The following is a 14,818-nucleotide window of genomic DNA, read 5'->3' as shown; positions in this document are numbered from 1 at the left end:
GCAGAGGGAGAAAGAGGGGGGGGAACCGACCCCACCCAGCCGGTCAAGAGAGGTGATTATCCTGCTGTATTCAGTGATGGTACAGCAAACATAAACAACCAACACATACAATTTATAATTTAATTAATTTTAAGGAAATATCATGCTATTTGATTAATGCTATACTTAACCTATTTTATTTACAAACTTCATTATGAAATAATTGTTTCCAGTAGTATTTTATTGCTTCTAGGAACATTATTATGGGGCCTGATGTTTATAACACCTGGCTTTCATAACATTAACATTGGGTGTCAGATTTTACAGTAGGCACAATTTGAGGTAGGAACAAATAAAGCATATTAGGTGCTCTATATAAACTGTGCCTTATAATTAAATACCTCTGATAGCAGATACATCATGTGGACGAGCAGTATTGGGCATAACAGCACAGGTCAGGACTAGCCAATATAAGCTGTTTTAAATGAGGTACCTTCCAAACTTAGGTGTGCCTCATCTTACTTCATTATAATTACAACATAAAAGTACTGTGAAAGAAGCCTTAGCAACAGTTTCCAATTTTGCCATTTGGAACTGGCAGTTGGAGGGCTCAGGAGCATGCTTTTTCTCTTAACACCAAAGATTCTTCTGTTTCCTAGAAATGACGAAGAGAAATGTAGAATAACAAAGAATAATGTGAAAACCACAGAATAGTCCAGCTTATGTCTCTCAAGTTAAGCACCAGAACCCGTTTTGGCACTCAAGTTCCTTAGTTTTGGTCACTGCTTTTTAATATTTTTAAGTTATTATTGTTAGTGATATTTTTGGTAGAGTAGCACTAAAAAGAAAAACAAAGCAATAAACAGCCGACCTCCCTAGTACTACATGTACAGTTACAAAATACACTGGTGTTTTGAGGTTCCTGATAGCATGTTGTCAGCGGGAGCATAACCTGTTGATACAACATGCTAATATAAAGTCATCGTATGTAACCACAGTCTTGTTTGTGCATCGCTATGTCTTCCAGCTTGTAGAAATTACAACTGGCCTACTAACAATGTGCAGTGTTCTACGCAAATCAGGTGATGGTTGTCTACATTCCCATTTCCAGACCCCTACAGAACTGACCAGTGGAGATCAGAGCGCTGTACTTTTGCATATAGTTCTTAACAAAAGGCTGGCTTTTCATGCCTACTTCTTGCAGGAGTTTTCTTCATTGAGGTTGTGGGACTCCAAGTATTAAAACTGCTACTACTTCTGTACGGTCGTGGGCATGTTAACCCGTGCTTTTTACATCACCGGGACTGATGGAGCGCGCCTTCCTTAGATTGCTGCCAAATGCTATGTGTCACACCTAGCACATGATGCTTCTGTCTCCCTTTTGGGATGCAGTGTGCCTCGGTCCCTGCTTTTCTTCCGGGCTGTGGGCTCCTCCCCTTAAGCCTAGAAAAGATTTAAAAAGCCGGCGGCTGTGCCACCTGGATGCACATACCCCTCCCCTGCAAGGCTGGCTTTTGTCCCGTAAATACCTACAAATTGTGATTCCTGCTCCTTGCCGTGCTGCGCTGAGAAGTGGATCCACCCTCGGACTGTCATCTCCTGGCACTGGGGGTCTCCCCGACTGTTCAGGTATTTGCAGCTAACATAAGCTGGAAATTGTGACAGATTTTCGGTGACGGATAATGTATCTGCAAGTAGTTTAAGGACTTGGACTAAATGTGCTGCTTTATCATGCTTGACATTTTTGTATCACCTCTGGAATCAGTTTGAGAAGAGAATTTTCTTTTCTGTCATGTTAAAACACTGCTTCCGAAATGTTCGAAATGTTTGTGCCTTTCTGTGGAAGAAGTGACTAAGTAGGACTGATGGTGCTGAACCTAAATGAATCTACCTCAGGAATTGTGTCTTCTGCAGCACTGGTTGTTCAGCTATTTTTAGCTCACATTGTCTGCCCAGTGATTTTTGATACAACTTTTTTTAGCTTGCTCTTCTTGTAGTTTCTTGGAAGTTATTCTTAACAAATGTTAACAAACTTGCTGGTTTAAACATACGTGAAAATCAAGAAATTGCCACAGCAACACTTGCGTAGATTGTGTTCTTTCTTGCATTATGTGGTTTCAGATAGGTATGAATTACTGCCTGTTTTGATCTGGTTGCATTTCCCAAGCCTTTTGTGCAGGTAAAAACCACTGCAGGTAGGCATGTAAGTGTATTTCATGATGAATCATACACTGCGCTATATTCAAAGCAAGACAATACCCTTAGCAATTTGCAGCATTTTGGAAATGGAATTTTGCTGCTTGTTATCCCCTAATTACTACTTTTTTCAGTCTTTTTAACAAGAACATGTGAGTTTATTCTAATGGTTGCAGAAAACATTTTTTTAAAATTCTGTATCACTATTGCTGCTAATTAATGTATCTTTACCAGGTATTTCTGTTGCACATGGTGTTCCCAGGTTCTTTTGACAGAACACAGGTTGATGCACTATCAGTAGTAGGATGTCACCTCGGTGCTCATGTCCACAAATCTAATCAGCAAGAATAAAGGACAAGAAAATCGGGAATGAAGAATAAAAATGGTTGAAAAATGCATCTTTCTTCAGAGAGTAAAGACACTATCTGGTGCCAGAGGCGATGCAGTTGGCATCTTTGATACTGTTTCACCTTCTCAGCAAGAAGGAAGGAGTAGTTACAAACCTTGCTTCAGCTGCCAACTTCAGTTAGCAAACAAAAATACTAAAGCTGCTGTGAGAAAGCTGAATGTGGCTCAGGGTACTCCACCCTCTCAAAAAGAATGTTAACAAGATCGGCAGCAATGATGGTTGTGAGTATGGAAGCACTGCCACACGAGGGATACCTGAGCAAGCCAGGCCTTTTCATTCAGCAAAAAGAGCTGAGAGCAGAGACAGTAAGACAGAAGATCTCAGAAATGCTCCGTGGCAAATCCTGGGAGATGCAGCACTGACTTTCTTTACCATACTACCCTGTGGCTATCAAACGAAGCTGTAGCAGTCTGATTAAAAACAAAAAAAGGAGGTCGTTCTTTGTGCAGCAGTAGAGCCGTGCAACTCACTGCAAGAGGATGGCATAGATGCCAACTGTTTGTAGGAATTTAAAGGGAGAGTGGATAGATACATGAAAGAGAAATTCATAGATGTTTCCTATATATAAAGAAATGGCATGCAGCTGTTCCCCAGATGCCCATTTTTCCCCTGCAGTAGACAGAATATTGAACTGGGTGGTTCTTATGTTTTCTAGGTCTTTAGATGGACCTTATAATTTTGTGTATGTTCTAAAAGCCTGTGTTTTTAAATGGTCATCCTGAAATACCGTATCAGTCTATTTCGTTGCTTGTTACATTCTTCGAGGTCAGTGACTCAAATAGGAGAAAATACTAAGGGTGTTGCCCAATACTATTCCATCACCATTTATAAAAGCAAAACTGGTTTCCACTGTCGCATGAAGATTATCTTGCATCTAACATGTTGCTGTGGCACAAGCAGTTCTGCTGACAGAAAGTATTGCAGTTCCTTGATTCATATTAGACTTAATTCACTCTAATTTTCCTATACCTGAAGAATCTTGTTCTAGAATGATGTCATGTTTTCTTGGGTATTTTTTTTTAGGAATGGAGAAGGTGGTTGCTTGTCCATACAAAAAGCCAAATGCTCTCTGTAGGCTGATTTGCTTTCCGTGGGCCGGAGGTGGAACCTCTCAGTTTGCTCAATGGGGCAAACTCTTCAGCAGCTCAATTGAAGGTTAGTCATTCGTGTAGTTAAAGCAGAAGTTAAGCAAGTCTGAAATACATGGTAGCCAAAGTTTTTGAATGGAATATAATGTTCTTGAGAGCACTGCAATCTTTTTCCAATGGGTCTTACCCAAAAAGGAATTCCATTAGGAATTAGCGTTTCCCTTATGGTGCTGAGTTTACTAAGTTTCTGTACCACCTTGGATCAAATTATATTTGACTAGGTTAAAAAGTTATATCCTCAGAGCTATATTTCACAAGACTATAATGCTTGAATGCTTCAGAAACTACTGGAATGATTCAGAAACAGCAATACATTGGCATACCATTAATGTTAAAAAAAGGCATCGGCAAGGTTAACGCTGAAGATATAAGAACTACTTTTAATACTGAGAGACTGCACATAATGAATTGCCATTATCCTCTGTGTTTGCATGGTTTTGCACTCCTTGTATCAAAACTGAAGTTTAAACCATGGATTTATAACACTGAAATGACATTTCGTTACACTGTGAAGTAATTCTCATTGCAATTCAGGCTCTATTGGCACTAAAAAGATCCATTGCTGAACTATTTGAAGAGGAATCAAGGCTGTTTTCCAGACCTTCTACAAGGAAAAAAATAGTGATTAGGATTTAGAGAGAGCATTGCCATTGCAATTGTACCAGTCCCGTAAATGCTTGCATGCCTTCCATAAACAGTTGCACAAGTCACGTCAAATTTTCCTTGAAACTTAAACAGGAAGGAAGAAGAAAGCTTTTGTCCACTGGAACTACTTCCAACCAAGTTTCTGAGGAGATGGCATAGGAGCCACTGCAGACACAGATGAATAAAATCAGAGTGCAGCATGCTCTGTCAGAGATGTTTTGTGCAGAAAGAAAGTACAAAAGATGCAAACATTTCTGTACTGCTTTCCATGGTATTAGGTAGTGGTTTATTGTATCTCTTCTAAAACACTTTGTGCCTGACCCAATCTATACGATTCCACATTTTACTACGTGCAGTGCTGAAGAGCTTGCAAAGAAGAAAACAGGGGCTGTACAATTCCACTATAGGTTAACTTTCTAATGCTGCCCTTGAAAAGATATACTTTACACAACCCTCAAACTTACTGTTATTAAAATGAAAGAATTTGTGGCTGTTACTAATACTAAAGATGCTTTGAAACCTCAGGTGATGTCAGGACCTTGTGGATTTCTGACCCAAGGCATTTATCAGTCAGATCAATTGGAGAGGCAACACTTGTGAGTAAAGGAAGGGATGGAAACCTAACCTCTCCCAGGATTAAAGACAGTAGTAGCAAAAGCAAATACACTGTAAGAAGGATTGATTTAAATAATCTATCTATTCTGCAGAATAGATTGAAAGAATTAATTAAAATTATTTTACTGTTTCTGTTTGAACTAACTGTAATTCTTTTCCCTCCCTTCCTCCACCTCTTCTGCAGTGTCCTCTGTAAGGCTTCCCGGGAGAGAATCTCGTTTTAAGGAGCCTTTTGCAAAAGACATGACCACCGTAGTTAATGAAATTACAAGTGTTTTGTTAGAAAACTTGCAAGAAAAACCATTTGCATTTTTTGGTCACAGGTAAAAATAGGTACATTTTTAGATAACCCCGTGAAGGAGCTTTATCTTTGACCTCCAGGAGTAGATCGTTACTTGCCTTTATTTGCAAGAACTTTAGGAAAATACACTTCTGCAAAGGTCTTTTGTCAAGTCATCCTAAAATATGCTGTTGATCTCAGACTGGTTATTTCCTACTTCAGGCACAATGTCTTCTAAAAAGTCTTTTTTATTTTTTTTCTTACACTGATAAATTATAATTGTATTTACTGTTTATATTTGTGTCAGTGCTTACTCTGTTTGCATGCAGTGGGTGAACCAGTCATAGAACACAGATTTTGCAGATCACTTAGTCCCAAGAATTCAAAATAACTGTTCTTACTGCAAATTAAAGAGACTAATAAAAGAGAGATTTAAAAAAAAGGTCTGATTTGTAAAACTGGACTGTGTAAGAATACACGTCATTTCAATTTGCTAGTATCACTATCATTTACATGTCATACGGTTTCAGTAACTGTTCGAGATAGACAGTTATCACTGAAATTCAAATCATGTTTACATTTGCCTGTTTTTACATATGTGCTTGCTTATTTTGCTTCAACTTCTCTTTTCACTGCAGCTTTGGATCTTATATTAGTTTTGCAGTTGCGCTACAGTTGAAAGAAAAGTATGGACTAGAGCCGATCCATCTTTTTGCGTCGGGGGCACATGCCCCAAACGTAAGTTACAGAATCATTAACAGTACGATACAAACCAGTATGTCAGCTACCAAGCGTAAAAATAACATTTTACAGTATGGTATGCAGAGTGGCTTTAATACAAACCAAGCACTGCTTCCTTTTCTCAGAGGAAATGAATTCTGAGGTGGACAGAGAATTTCACATTCAAGAACAGTCACTGCTGCTAACCTTAGCCCAGGGAGAACAGTCTCCTTTAAGCTAGCGCTACCTTTTTGGAATACTGTATCATTTCCAATGGCCTTTGGCTTAATACTAGAAAGTAATCAAAACAAAATACAAAGTTCCACTCCTTGTTCTGTAACATGCAAACTAACTGTCTTAGCCTAGTCTCTTATAAACGTCCTGCACCAGCCCTCAGTATATTTGTCTATTTCTTTTCCTCCTCATTCTTTGTTGGCTTTTTAATCTGTCCTCAGTCCCTTCTGAGGTTCTGATGGTTCTGCTAGTCCCTCTCAGCAAAACAAGGGTTAAGTGGCTTCTTCCCAGCCCTTCCCAGGCATCATTTGCTATTTCCATTCTTCTGGTCCTGGGGCTTCTTAGGAATCCTGAGCACAAGCTAGTCCTTCATAGAAGCAATTATTATTCCTGCAAATTTCCATAATGGGTTGGTCTCTGCAGTCCTACATTAGTCATATTTGTGTCCACTGCCAGGCTTTTCTTTCTCTTAAATAGATTATTTTATCAGTTATATTTCAATAGTGAGAGTCAAACTTTGAACAAAATTAAATTAATGGTTACTTGTCTGTGGAAGTTTCAGACCTTGAGGGTACTTGTCTCACCTGTAAACTATTTTCAGCAGCCAGTCTACTAACCCTTTCCAATTATTCTCTGAGGATGTTAAACTAATCAGCCATTGTATTTTGGAGACAAAGAATCATTGTACTTTCTCACAAAAACAATTCTTAATGAAACGTAGAGTATGTTATATACAACACTGACCTGTTTTCTCTGGTGCTGACAGTCTGAAGCGTTTCGTACCATCAAAAGCATACCCATATGTGATACAGAAGATGAAGAAATTCTTACACAGATAGAGATTTTTGGAGGAACTCCTTCTACGCTTCTGCAGAATGAAGACAGCAAGAAAGATCTGCTGCTGGTTTTCAGAGAAGACCTTCGAGTTCTTCAGACATTTTCGTAAGTTTTACAACTTGGTATTGCATTTATATTTGCATTTTACAGTTTTACTTCTGTCTGATTGTTTCAGGTTTTCTTTCTTCTTTCTCTGTAAATTGTTCTCATTTATGGTATAAAAAGAATATGAAACAGTAAACGTAGTTTTCTCCTTTGTGGGCTTTTCCATCTATATTCCAGTATTGAAGCCCTAGCTGAAAACACTGCTTACTGTAGCAAACACTGCTCTTACCATGACGTGTTCACTACTGTAGTAGAATTACAGTTCTACTTAGGATCCAAAGTTAGTAGCCACTAAAAGGAATAGTCTCACTTCTGTTATTGTTTCCTGAGACTAATAAGCTCAACTGATGATGATTATGATTCACTGCATTCAACCTCCTGATCCAAGGGCCCCTCTCCTAACCAGAAGCAAAGAATCCCTGTGTTCTAGGCATCTAGAGGGCAACGGGCTGCTTCTGTCCTAACTGCTGTCCCCACTGGATGTTACACAACAGCTCACATGGCTGAGTGGTTGAGGTTTCTTATCCTGACAAAAGGAAGGACACTCTTGGATGCGGGACTCATGTTGGCCATAGGAACCTGGCACTGAGAAAGCCCCGAAACATCAGAACTTGAATATAAGCAGACAATTTTGTGGGCTAGGTGAGAATTTTTACTGCAGCTCGAAGCTCTTTTTTTTTTTTTTTTTTTTTTCCTTCCTAACTGTTGGGTCATTCTTTCTTTAAAATGTTAGACCTAGGTAGTTGGGTAGTAGTACCGCAGCAGTACTGCAAGTAGACCTTGCAGCAGGGTAAGGAGCTAAGAATCTTACAGATACAGTAATTCCTTCTCCTGAGGTTCTGCACAATCTTATTCCTGAAGTTTGTTATGTTTTGGAGGAGAAAGAAAAAGCTATTTTGTACATGGAAGCAAACTCCAAATACAGGTATTTTACAGAAAGTTTTATTACCACTTTTTATGTCCACAGTTTTGAGAAGGCAGACAGGAATATCCCTTTCTCTTGTGATATTACCTGCTTTAATGGGTCCGAAGATAAACCACATGATTTAGAAGGTACTTTGCTTAAATGGTTTTCCTCTTCCACTTACCCATTTTCCAGTTGTATCAAGTCAGTTATGAAGAGTTTTCTAGAGTCTTTTATCTCCTTCTTAAATTAAACACATCAGCAGAGCAGTCTCGATGTATGAACTAAAACAGTTGGTATGGGATTGAAAATAATTATTAAATAATAACTTTGAAATAGTTATGTACAATGACCACAATTGTTGGCATTTCTCTGACACTTTAAATATCTCTTTCAGCCTGGCACAGTCTAACAAGTGGAGACACTTCCTTTTACAACCTTCCTGGAGGTCACTTTTATCTGCTGGAACCTTCTAATGCCATTTTCTTGACAAAACACATAACGAGATGTATAGAAAATGCCGATCTGTGAGCATTTCCCTCTGTTTTAATGAGGGGAGTTGTAAGATTACTCCACAGCACTTCACGAGAAGTCATTCTTTCTGTACAACTGCATACAGTTATGCCTACGACCTGTTCTGTTCCTCCAGATCTTTATTATAATCCTGTAAGAGGGGGAGTTCTTCTATCTTTTTTTAAAATAAACATTGGCTTTGGGTGTTAAAAAAGTTTTTGTCTTTTCCCTCTTATCTTTCATGTGCACAAACCCTATAGTTCATTCCATAACCTTGTTTGCAAACAAATGAGAGCTCCTGTAAAAAAGGTGTGCTCCTGTAAAAATGCTAAATATAATTTCAGACACACAAAAATACACAATTCTTACTGAAAGATTAATTTTTAGGTTCAAATTTATTTAGAATAAGATACAGTCTAAAAATAGAGTATGTACGTACACACCCTTTACAGTTTTAAGTTTATGCTTAAAAGATATTACTGTCAGACGGCACGGTAGGGAGTTAGCATTACGTTTTTCTCAACAGTTAGTTCAATAGCTACTGAAGGGTCAGTTATTAGTGGGAATTATTTTGAGTATTCTAAATCCCGTATTTTTCTACCATTGCTTTTGCTTTAGAGATGTAGGCATTCATGGCATCCTCCTTTGATAAACCTGCAAAGGAAAGTAGGAGTCGTTATCTTTCCTCATTTGTCATCCTATAAACACGACTACGTGATGTAAATGTCATTGGTGTAACACCTTTTTTCAGGTTCCACGCCTCCCATTTGGCTCTGCCTTTCAAATCTAGCATTCCTGGACATTCTGCCAAAATAAAGGCATACCTTGGATTATCATGCAGATTTACATAACATTGCTTGATTTCATCAAGATAGGGGAGTAAATGTGAGGCATATATAGGAATAGGAATACCAATATTAATATCTCCAACAGTGGCCTGTTTGTAGAATCCATACAGTTCCTTCAGTTCTTCATCAGTTGGTCTTGTTTTCAATTTTTTTACGTCTTCTGCAGCCTGATCGAAGTCAGCCTGATGAAACAAAAGAAAGTGTTAGTTTTCCTCTCAAGGGCTGTGCTTAAAATATTAAGTATAGCATGCATGGTAGTATCACAGATACTCTCACTCACTTGGGTTTAGTGGTAAGCCTTGGCATTTTCCCATGAAAGAGGCTTAATAAAGCCCTAAGTTATTAGAAAGGGAACTAGGCCTACTTAGCTGATAGGGTCAGCACTGCTAAAATAAGTAAGCCTCTTTTCTCCGACAGTTTTACATCTGAACACTTGCAACCATTACAGACTATCCAAGTGTCAGGATACCTGCTGAGACATTGATGCAAGCAGCCTATGCAATGAATGCAGTGGACGTGCCTTTCTCGGTCACGCTGGGTGTACGGCGGCGCTCGCTGAACTCCATGTCCCAGCAGTAATCTCTGAATCCTTTTGGCCCTGACTGCAGAGCGTTGACGCAAGCGGCAGAGCTCCAATGCCCTCTGAGGGGTACTGCAAAATCCCCCCCACTTCATTTCCACTTCTCTGCTGACGCTGCAGAAGGTGGCCAATGCTTGGCACAGACGCACCCCACGGCAATAAGCAGGGCTGCTGCCGGGACCCCCTCCAACGAGGCCAGGGGAGCATGAGTGCAGCATAAACTTACTCCTTCCACCATCAGCATGCATCCCACATTCCCATCAACCCAAGGCTACAGCCGTTATTCTCTCCACGTTCTAGGTCTCGGGCTGGAATTAAACATAGAGTTTGGAGTCCTTTTCCACGCCCAGGACATTTCGGAGAGCGCTAGATTTCCAACAGTGACCTGCCCACTCACTGCGCTAACTGTAATGTGAAAGCCTTAGAAGCCTGGCAAAGTACAAATTCCACAGGTTGTACCCTACAGTCACACTGGTATAAGTAAATAAATCTTGGAAAATCTATGGATAGTCATATATAAAAAGCAGCCATATTTATTAGCATCTTAATGATTTAAATTACAGAATAATAAAAGCAAATATTTCCCCCCAAAAAAACACTTCAAAAATCATGAAAGCATCTAGTTGTTCCCAACTAACTAAGCCTAAGGCTTCCCTCTTAACTGTACCTTACCTCTCATCATCTTTTGCTTATTAATGGGAAGGATCCCGACCAGAGAAAAGAAACTCAGGAAGCGGACACGAGGCGTGACAGCAAACACACTGCAGGACTGTGAGCGGGTTAGGAGGCAGGCACCAGCACGCTCGGAGTCCTCAACCTCCACACTGTGCAGTGACCATTTTGTAGAGTTACGCTGCTGTCGAGAGGCCTGTGCTAACCCGGGTAGGGTGGCATTTCGTAGCCTGAAAGCAAAGGTGTATGGCCTCACTGCCAAAACCCAAACATTTTGAAACGATCTTAGAACAATAAGCTCTGTGGAGCAGGAGTTTTATCTTCTGGCAGGTCTGAATAACAAATATATCTGGCAAATCCACCCCTGGGAGTGTTCAAGGCCAGGCTGGATGAGGCTTTGAGCAACCTGGTCTAGTGGAAGGTGTCCCTGCCCATGGCAGGGGGGTTGGAACTAGATGATCTTTAAGGTCCCTTCCAACCCAAACCATTCTGTGATTCTGTGATTTAGCTACCCAAAATGATTTCAGTTTGATTTAATGTTTTAAATTAGCAATAGTGACATTAATATTGATGTAGATTCAGTACGTATAAATACGAACTTCAGATACGTACATTCATGAACGGATGCCTTTGCTGTCTGGCGTGTGGTGAAACACTTCAATGTATGTAGGTCAGGAGACACAAAGTGCCAGTCAATTAATTTTTGTTCTTGTAAAATCCCTTTAAATTGCAGACGTTAAAAGGAAATAATTAACTAGAGAAACATTTTATGAATGCAATTATACAGGAATGAAAATCTTTATATTTTAGGTCAAATCAGCAAATGAAGTCTTCTGTCAGCTGGCCAAGTTTTCATGACGCACACAGTAGTATGATCTGATCCCTAAGGAATTCCTGTTGCAAATTGTTTGTAACTATGGCTGGACTGCCACAGATAGGTGATTTAACTTCTTTAAATACTCAATCTGCTGCACGGCAGTCAAGTAAAGAACGGTACAAAGAAACTCCTGCTGATTACTCTGTAAGCTTTGGCCTTAGACCTTTCTTGGACTTTGTGAAGTTTACGACACAAGTTTTAATAGTATTTCCCCTAGGATGAGTTGTTAGGCTAATGTGAAAACCATATGTCCTCTACACCTGTTTGTTCTTGATGCCGTAGAAGAAAAATATGCACATACAAGAAAACCCTAATCTCAAATTTGATTAGAAAAATCGAGTCTTTCTCCAGAAATTACAGCTTTGATAGCTTCTAGCTTAAGTGGAGACCTTATAGCACCTTCCAGTACCTGAAGGGGCCTACAAGGAAGCTGGGAGGAGACTTTTTATCAGGGCCTGTAGTGACAGGACAAGGGGTAACGGGTTTAAATTGAAAGTGGGGAGGTTTAGATTAGATATCAGGAAGAAGTTCTTCCCAGAGAGAGTGGTGAGGCACTGGAACAGGTTGCCCAGAGAAGCTGTGGATGCCCCATCCCTGGAAGTGTTCAAGGCCAGGCTGGATGAGGCTTTGAGCAACCTGGTCTAGTGGAAGGTGTCCCTGCCCATGGCAGGGGGCTTGGAACTAGATGATCTTTAAAGTCCCTTCCAAGCCAAACCATTCTATGATTCTAAGTGCAAACAAAAGCATTTTGAATCCTGCACCATTTGATCCTTGCCTTATCCCTGATGTTCAACAGAGAAGTGTCTTTGGCCATAAAAAAAAAAAAACAAAAAGCCCCAAACAGTGCTTTAGTTATTAATCAGTCTATAGAATAGGTGTGCTTCTTGTAAGCAGTATAACAAAGTCCTCCATGTGAGGAACTCCTAATATTTGTAATATTAGCATTTGCTTTCATGAAAGCCTTGCAAGCTTTGATTTTCTTCCTATGCAGTATTTTGTCTTGTTCTCCTTCTGTAGGGTAATCGTACCTGAATTTCCTACAACCACCTGAAATTCCTGAGCAAGTTCAGATGTTAAACTCCTTAATTCCTCACCAACAATTGCCAAGGGCCATGGGAAGTCAGTAAATATCACTGTCCTTCCTTGCAGAAGCAACACTAGAAACATGGCTTGAGGCAAGCAAGCCGCCAAAAGGGCGTGGGGAGAATCCAGGGCTGCGGGACACGAGTGCACTGCCCTGTGCCTTAGGAGAGCACGGGCTCCTTCAGCCTGGGAGCACGCGGGCAAACGGACACGTCGCTGTAAGCCAAGCAGGAGCCTGGACGCACAGTACCGGTGAGACTGTTCGTATGGCTTTCTGCCTCGCTGTGCAGCTTGACGGACAGGTAGCTTATCCCTCTGTGAAAACAGGCCTGGTCCATGCTGCTTACCTCAGGGCAGGAGCAAGGACAGGGGCACTTACTCACACGCCCTGAATTTACACCCCACCTCACCCCGGTCACTCTAGACGTGTCGTGCTGCTGCGCAGCTTTTCAGACACCGCAGCGTTAGGGTACAAAGGAGTTGTGTACCCGGGTACCAAAGCTGCAGCCTAATTACGCCAAAGCCTGTGTCCGCGACTGCACCAACAACAGTGTTTTCAATCGATGCATTTATTATGAAGAAGCACCCAAGGAAGGGAAACAAATTCAGCAATTTATCCCCCTCGAGTCAATCGTTGTGCACAGACACTTGCTCAGGATTTGCCTGCTTACACAACATGCTTAGGAGCAGCCTATAAAAATAAAATTTCCTTTTGATCACATGCTGATAAACCCTTTAACTCTTCAAATGAAAAGCTGAAGTATATATACAGACACATGTACGCACGTGCGCTGCGGATAAATGCACAAATCATCAGACTGTTACCACATACTCCCTTTTTGCAAAGAAAAAAAGCTTGAATGAATTCATTTACAGAATGATTTACCATTTTGCAAAACTTATAAATCTTTTACAGCCTCCCTGACGAAACCATTATCTTATTCATTTTGTCCTCATGCCCACACAGCTTGATTCAGTGGATTTTTACGTCTAGTTACAATATCCGACACATTCTGCATCTTTCAACCGCTGAGTTTATGTGAGAGTGTAACTGTTTACACCGATGGAACGGCACATCACACAGCACTCGGCTCATTCTAATGCTGATTTATGGCTCCTTGCTTAATCGTCAGGCTAATACATTTATTTTCTAGGGTGAATTCAAGACAGAATAAACAAACTATAATTTCAGTGATCACTAATTAAACAAAGGTGGTGTTATGTTTGGGATTTGGCAGTTCTGACCCGCTGAAGAAGTAGGATTCTTCCTCTTAGCTGTAAAGCACCACAATGAAACCTCTGTGCCATTCCACGTAATTGCAGCTCAGGAGAAAACTGCTGAGCCTCTGGCAATACGCTCCCTGCATCTAGGTCAGAGCATTATGTTGCTCACTCTCTGCACAACATGCACAGTAACTAAGCTGGGACAGACATTATAATGAGACTGGGATAAAAGGCCTTGCAAATCTTGAAGTGAAAGGGATAATGGAAAGCCTAATGAAAAACAAAAAAAACCCCAAACCAGCCTAATCCATCAGGGCAGGGGCAAGACAAGGGAAGCATTCATGCTTTGCTACAAAGGTAGGAGGCTAAAAGCCAGCCATGAAGATAATTTCTTCAAGAACCACTTAAAGCTATAGTCAGAGAGAAGGCAGAAGGAGGCTCGCTCTCACCGGAAGGTGGAATGTAAAAGCTTTCCGAACCCAACACAAGCCCATCAAAAGGCACCACTCCAAAGGTGCGCACACTCCAAAAAATGCACACCCAACTCCTTCCAAAATCATTCATGCTTCCCAAACGCACATATATACCACCTGCTTCGGTGTCAGAAGTTTCCCGCCTCCTTTTACAAGTCCAAGGATGTAGCTAGATCCTGAAAAAATAAGTATGTACCTACCTCTCGGTGCATAATGCAGCCCTAGCAAACTGAAGATGCAAAGAAAAATGCTCTAAACAGGCAAGGTTTAGCCCTTACCTGACCTACGAACAGTTCAAAAGAAGCAGCATGTCTCTCCCCCTCCACCTGCAAAAAGCAATGGATTGTTCACCCTCCGCAAGCCTGGGGCAATGTCCCGTGCGGCAAGGCAGCCTTGACTCTGCGGTAACACCCCTCACGCTGAAGAAACACGGCCGGCTCCGAGACGGCACGCGGAGCCGGGCAGCGCACCCCTGT

At 40.9% G+C, this 14,818-nt stretch overlaps 2 protein-coding genes across 2 annotated transcripts; one reads left to right on the top strand and one right to left on the bottom strand.

Annotated features, from left to right (window-relative positions):
• Positions 1-3,609: 3,609 nt before the first annotated feature.
• OLAH (oleoyl-ACP hydrolase) lies at positions 3,610-8,603 on the top strand. The gene is made up of 6 exons (XM_010157079.1): positions 3,610-3,739; positions 5,177-5,315; positions 5,911-6,010; positions 6,993-7,168; positions 8,136-8,221; positions 8,470-8,603. The coding sequence occupies exons 1-6, from the start codon at positions 3,610-3,612 to the stop codon at positions 8,601-8,603; spliced, it is 765 nt and encodes a 254-aa protein (XP_010155381.1).
• A 362-nt stretch (positions 8,604-8,965) lies between these two features.
• Positions 8,966-9,660, bottom strand: ACBD7 (acyl-CoA binding domain containing 7; the record flags this gene model as incomplete). Its single annotated transcript, XM_010157080.1, is given in 4 exon segments — positions 8,966-9,239; positions 9,327-9,389; positions 9,498-9,625; positions 9,627-9,660. Coding segments are annotated over 4 exon segments (299 nt in total), but the record flags the coding sequence as incomplete, so codon positions are not given.
• Between the last annotated feature and the right edge of the window lie 5,158 nt (positions 9,661-14,818).

This window comes from Eurypyga helias, unplaced genomic scaffold (genome assembly GCF_000690775.1).
Source record: "Eurypyga helias isolate BGI_N326 unplaced genomic scaffold, ASM69077v1 scaffold15328, whole genome shotgun sequence".
NCBI classification, from domain to species: Eukaryota; Metazoa; Chordata; class Aves; order Eurypygiformes; family Eurypygidae; genus Eurypyga; species Eurypyga helias.
Note: the sequence above shows the minus strand (reverse complement) of the source record. Positions and strands in the feature narration are given on the sequence as shown.

Bases quoted from the DNA above. Each gene is read 5' to 3' on its own strand.
- OLAH (XM_010157079.1), top strand. From the start codon at position 3,610: ATGGAGAAGGTGGTTGCTTGTCCATACAAAAAGCCAAATGCTCTCTGT. The intron at 6,011-6,992 runs GTAAGTTACAGA...TGGTGCTGACAG, and splicing joins CGGGGGCACATGCCCCAAAC to TCTGAAGCGTTTCGTACCAT. The intron at 8,222-8,469 runs GTACTTTGCTTA...TATCTCTTTCAG, and splicing joins TAAACCACATGATTTAGAAG to CCTGGCACAGTCTAACAAGT.